The 5,123-nt window shown below is 38.2% G+C and overlaps 1 protein-coding gene across 1 annotated transcript in view; it reads left to right on the plus strand.

The window, feature by feature from the left end:
* The window catches only part of LOC107081855 (neural cell adhesion molecule 1-like), a 452,491-nt gene that overhangs the window by 428,966 nt on the left and 18,402 nt on the right, over positions 1-5,123 (plus strand). Inside the window, exon 20 of the mRNA XM_015370183.1 lies at positions 4,421-4,639. Within this exon, the coding sequence (XP_015225669.1) occupies positions 4,421-4,639 (219 nt within the window). The remainder of the gene's footprint in view (positions 1-4,420; positions 4,640-5,123) is intronic.

A 5,123-nucleotide genomic window follows, 5' to 3' on the forward strand; every position in this document is an offset into this window, starting at 1 on the left:
TTTCGCCCCTTCCCAAAATTACTTCAACGGAAGGTTTCCAGATGGATATGCCAGCAAATCCTTCTGGCGGAGTCAGGTTAATTAGAAACACCAAAGAACTCTAAAACCCTCTCTCACCACTGGGTTGAGAAAACAAGAAATAATCTTGCCTTGATGAATGAGAGCAAGCAGCTTAAATAGAAGCAGGAGCAGGTGGATCAAATGAGCTGTGATTAGAAACCGGGCAGAGTTAGACAGGTGAATGGAATGAGTAATTGAGCCAGTCATCAGTGCCAAGATCATGACATAACATTCCTAGACAGTTACCCAACAAAGAATGGCCAGAGAGAGACAGGGGAAGAGATAAGGCTAAGGTCAGGAATCTAACCAAGAAATGATATGTGGGGCTCCTGCTCTACTGCTCTAACACTCTGGGTTCAGTTTCAAATTATATATACAGTGCTGCAAAACAGCCTAAAGGTAAGGTTAAATTGCACTAAAAGCCTATTTAGCCCTGATAAAACAGTCATTGATTTAAATGTTTAATTCTCTATGTAGTGATTAGGATCTCATTTTTGAAATGTTAAAAGCTTGTGTTATTAAAAAGGTTCGGGTGCAGAAATGCTGGTTTCAGTATGAGCAATTTGAATCAATAGGAAATACCTTGAGAGAAATTATGCTAAAATGAAATCTCACTGTTTGAATTTGAGTGTTCTTCAACAGTTGTTTTTCCACAAATTAAATTTGGTTTGCAAATGATGGCATTTCATTCTGGCTGGGTGGCAGATAACAAGAGACCAATTTCACATGAGAATGATCTTCAAAGAAAAATGTGGTTTATTCCTCTTTTATTGCTTAACAGGACCTTTACCGGGATTACAGCACTATTCCAATTCCGGCTTACGGTTCTTAGTATACTTATCAGGAGCTTAGATATCAAAGTATTTCTTTCTTAGTGGCTGGCCTAAACCATTGGCTGAATTATTGTACAACAAACAGTTTTTTCTATTTTTTTTTGTTGTTTTTTTTTTATGTTCCAAAAGTGAGACCCTTTTAAATTGATGCGGATTTTCTCAAATTTTTAAAATGATCACCTGATGCAGTTTTAAACCAAACTAAAAATGTTTGACCACCAAAGCTGCCATGATGTTAAAACAGCTGGAAGACAAGTGTAGCTGTCCGTAGTACTTCCTCAACTGCTGTTTGCTGTTGAGAAAGCAGGTTCCCATTAAGTTCCAAAAAACTTTTAAAAAAAAAATAAACAACCCACTAGATTTTGTTTCCAAGTTTGAAGACATTTTGCTTCCCATACGGGAAGCTTTTTTAAATAAAAAATGTCAGAAATAGTGGTGAGTTTGAGGCTTTATAGAGTGCACCAAAAACAAAGCCTTATTTTGGCTTAGAAAACATCCAGACGAACAGGTCAGCCCCTTATGAATGGCCAGTCATTTGGGTTCTTAAGTTACCATTAAGCTTATGCAAAAGCATGATCTTAATTTAAAGGCTCTTTCTAAAAAAGTTTTAATAGAGGCTACTTCTTTTAGGGAAAAGGACAGAATATTGTCGTCCAACCACTAAGAAAGGTGCCTATATATCTTCTAGGGGAGCTTTCTTCTTATTGTCTTCCATGGCGCAGTTAGCGACCCATACAGAGATGAGGAAATGTCAGGTTTTTAAAGTAGGCAAAATACATTTTTTTTTAAAATAAAAATAGTCATACAGCATTATGCTGTTTAGTAAAAACATATATAATCTGCCAGAGGTACTAACTGGTAACTTCAACTTTTCCCTGTAGTGTCCTCCACCATTTCAAAAATAAAAAGGCTGTGACAGGGAGATTGATATTAAAGACAATAGGCATTATTAAACGGATTAGTTTTGAGACGTGATTTGAAATGGAGAAGAGAATTGTTATTATGATTAGTGGTAATTGTACTGCATTCTATGCTTAGGAGTCATTTTGGATATTGGATACTGTTCTGAATTTTCCAGTCAGAATTCCAACATAAAAAAATAAAAAAAATGTCAGTAATAAAAGGATCAGCCTTGACTAAAAAATAATTAAGTATGACCCATTTGTATGATAATATACTGCAGATGTTTCTATACAGAGGAAACAATTACTTAAAAATGCCTGTTTGTTTGTTTTCTCGATTGACTGATTTTTCATTTAGAGTTATTTGTGTTGTTTAGTTTTAATCTGTGTTATGGATTTACTCTCTAGTTTTTCTTTTTATATTTTTATACAATCATCTGAGGATAGTCATTGTAAATTAGCAAAGGCTTTAATCAGAATCAGACATCTTTTAATAATCCCAGAGGGAAATTATTTAAATAATCCCTGAGGGGAATTACTTTAAATCTTCAATTCCATTTCATAAGATTAACACTGATTAACTGTACTTAATACTATAAATACTATATAGTAGTACAAGAAAACTAACAAACTGAACTTGACATCTGCAGATATACGTTTTTTTATGAAATAGAAAATAAATGAATAGTTAGAAAATACAAAAATCAGTCTAATAGGAATTTTTCCACTATTATCCTCTAGCTTCTAAAAATAAGGGCAGCATTGCAAGAATGCCAGAGGAGGATGTATATGAGCAGTCCTCTGTGAGTTATGTTGCTTAGTGCACATAGAAAAGAAGTAAGTTGTTGGATTCAGTCCAAACTCTGTTATCAGCAACATCTGGAATCCATGACGGACTTTCACCCAGATTCCACACTAGCAGAATAATAAGGCCAGCAAGGCTTTTGGTGTTTATTCAACTCTTAAAACTGTAAGAAATCTGAGGGTAAGTTCATGTAACTAGCAGCTGTTGAAGATATAAATCATGTTCTTCCACATTTTTTTTCATACTGTATCCTTACCTTTAGTTTCCTCCTCCAGATGTATCTTAGCTCCTAGAGCATAGACTGTAATACTTCTACAGAACAATTTAAAATTGGTTTACTGATTGATTCCAAAAAAGTTAAAGAACAATCCACTGCCCTTTTTTTCCAAGTTTGAAGACGTTTTGCTTCCCATCCAGGAAGCTTTTTCAATTTAAATGTCAGGAATAACGTTGAGTTTGAGGCTATACACAGTAGCCTCAAACTACTGTTTAAAAAACATGCTAATTGAAACGGACAAGCGGGCTTTGCCTGCAAAGCTCCATACCTGCCTATTAGAGACTGACACGGGAGTGGATTATCACTCCTGTCCCGTCCCACTCCCACAGAAAAAAATTATGTCCAGTCCCGATCCCGGAAGTAGAAATCTAAATCCTGTCCCGTCCCACTCCTGGTGAAATTACTCCCACTCCCATCCCGCTCCCATTCAGAATGACTCCCGCTCCTGCACCACTCCCATTCTTGTTTTCTTCAATAAGATTTCTGCCAATACTCTGGCTGCGTCTCAATTCGCAGCCAGCTATTGAATCTGAATTTGTTGTTTTTGAGCGCGGGTGAAAAACTCAGAGCGTAAGCACTGTTGGTTTTTGGGTCGTGTCATTTTTTTGACTCGCATTATAGTGAAGGCTTCAAGGAAAAAAACTACAAAATGGCGGCGCCAGTACTGGATTTTTTTTCTTTCTATTTTATTTAATTTTTTGCCATAGATTCTAGTTTTCGGTTTGCTCCCACTCCCGTCTGCTCCCGTTAATGTTTAATCCTGTACCGTCCCAATCACGTGACCGTTACTAATACTGACTCCCATCCCACGGGAATCCCGTAACCCGTGGGATTCCCGAAAAAATGTCAGTCTCTACTGTCTATGTCTCTAAAAGGGGGAGGCTAAGGGGAATTGCTGACCTGGTTGAATAGAGGAGGGGTCTTTTCTAAACAAAAACAAGGGTTTATTGGGCTACTGTATAAAGCCTGGAACTCATCACTATTTCTGACATTTTGAATTGAAAAAGCTTCCTGGATGGGAAGCGAAACGTCTTCAAACTTGGAAGCAAAGTCCAGTGGATTGTTTTTTTTTTTTTTTTAACTTGTTTGGAACGACTATGACCTGGATGACTGAGAATCTTCACCAGCATGTTTACTGATTCATTTTCACTGTCGTGTTAATGTTTAACAATGTGTATCTATACAGTAAATGTAGAGTAGAAAATGCAAAAATGGCGCAGTTGAAGGATTTTGCAGCTTACAGGAGCAGGATTTTTAGAAATGCACCTGATGGCGTATCAAACTGCTTCCACTTCCACTCTGCCAGCTGGTTTCTATGGACTATAACGTCCGAGTGTTACCTTCCCAAACTCAAAGTGTTCACTTTGACCTGAAGCATTGCATTCAGAGAATCACTGTGTCCCTCATCACTTCTCATCACCTCTGCCCTCCCTGTCTAATTTCCACACTGTCCCCTCTCCTTCATGTTCAAACTCTTTTCCCCCCTCTTTCTTTTCTGTCGTTTGGTTCGTGTTTCCCCCTCCGCCTGTCTTTTACTCTTTAGGTTCTGGAGATGCTGCAGCCGGTGGCTCCGGACTCGGCACCGGAGCAATTGTGGGAATCCTCATCGCTGTTTTCTTGTTGCTACTGGTTGCTGTGGATGTCACCTGCTATTTTCTCAACAAGTGTGGACTCCTCATGTGCATCGCTGTAAATGTCTGTGGGAAGGCTGGCCCAGGTGCAAAGAGCAAGGATATCGAAGAGGGAAAGGCAGCGTTCTCGTAAGTTTATTTGTGTTTCTAATTTGATTCAGTTGAGGATTTTTTCATTTTATTTTAGGGTCTGTAATATATGCACGGTTATAACCTGTTCTCAGCTCAGGAATTAGGACCCGTATGATATCTGGTTGTTCAATAGGTTTGCCTAAATAAAAGATTTACATATATATTCCTGCAAAAAGGGTCTGATGTTGCAGAGGCAGGTAATGAAAAGTGTTTGGAGCATGCTCTTATTCTGATGCCAGTTTGTTTCAGCCTTTATCCAGTCTCATGTAGAAGGGTTGCTCATATCACAGGTTATTTGCATTACAACAAGGTCAGGCCCCGTCCACACGAAGTCAAACCCTGGCCTAAACGCACAAATTTTTCACCAAACCAGCCTCTCATCCATACGAAGCCGGCGTTTCGGGGTCTGAAAAAGATCTTTTTTTTATTAAGCCTTCAGAGTGTGACGATTTTGAAACGCCATTTTCGCGTTTCCATCTTTAA

This window comes from Cyprinodon variegatus, unplaced genomic scaffold (genome assembly GCF_000732505.1).
Source record: "Cyprinodon variegatus isolate N-32 unplaced genomic scaffold, C_variegatus-1.0 Scaffold43, whole genome shotgun sequence".
Lineage (NCBI taxonomy): Eukaryota > Metazoa > Chordata > Actinopteri > Cyprinodontiformes > Cyprinodontidae > Cyprinodon > Cyprinodon variegatus.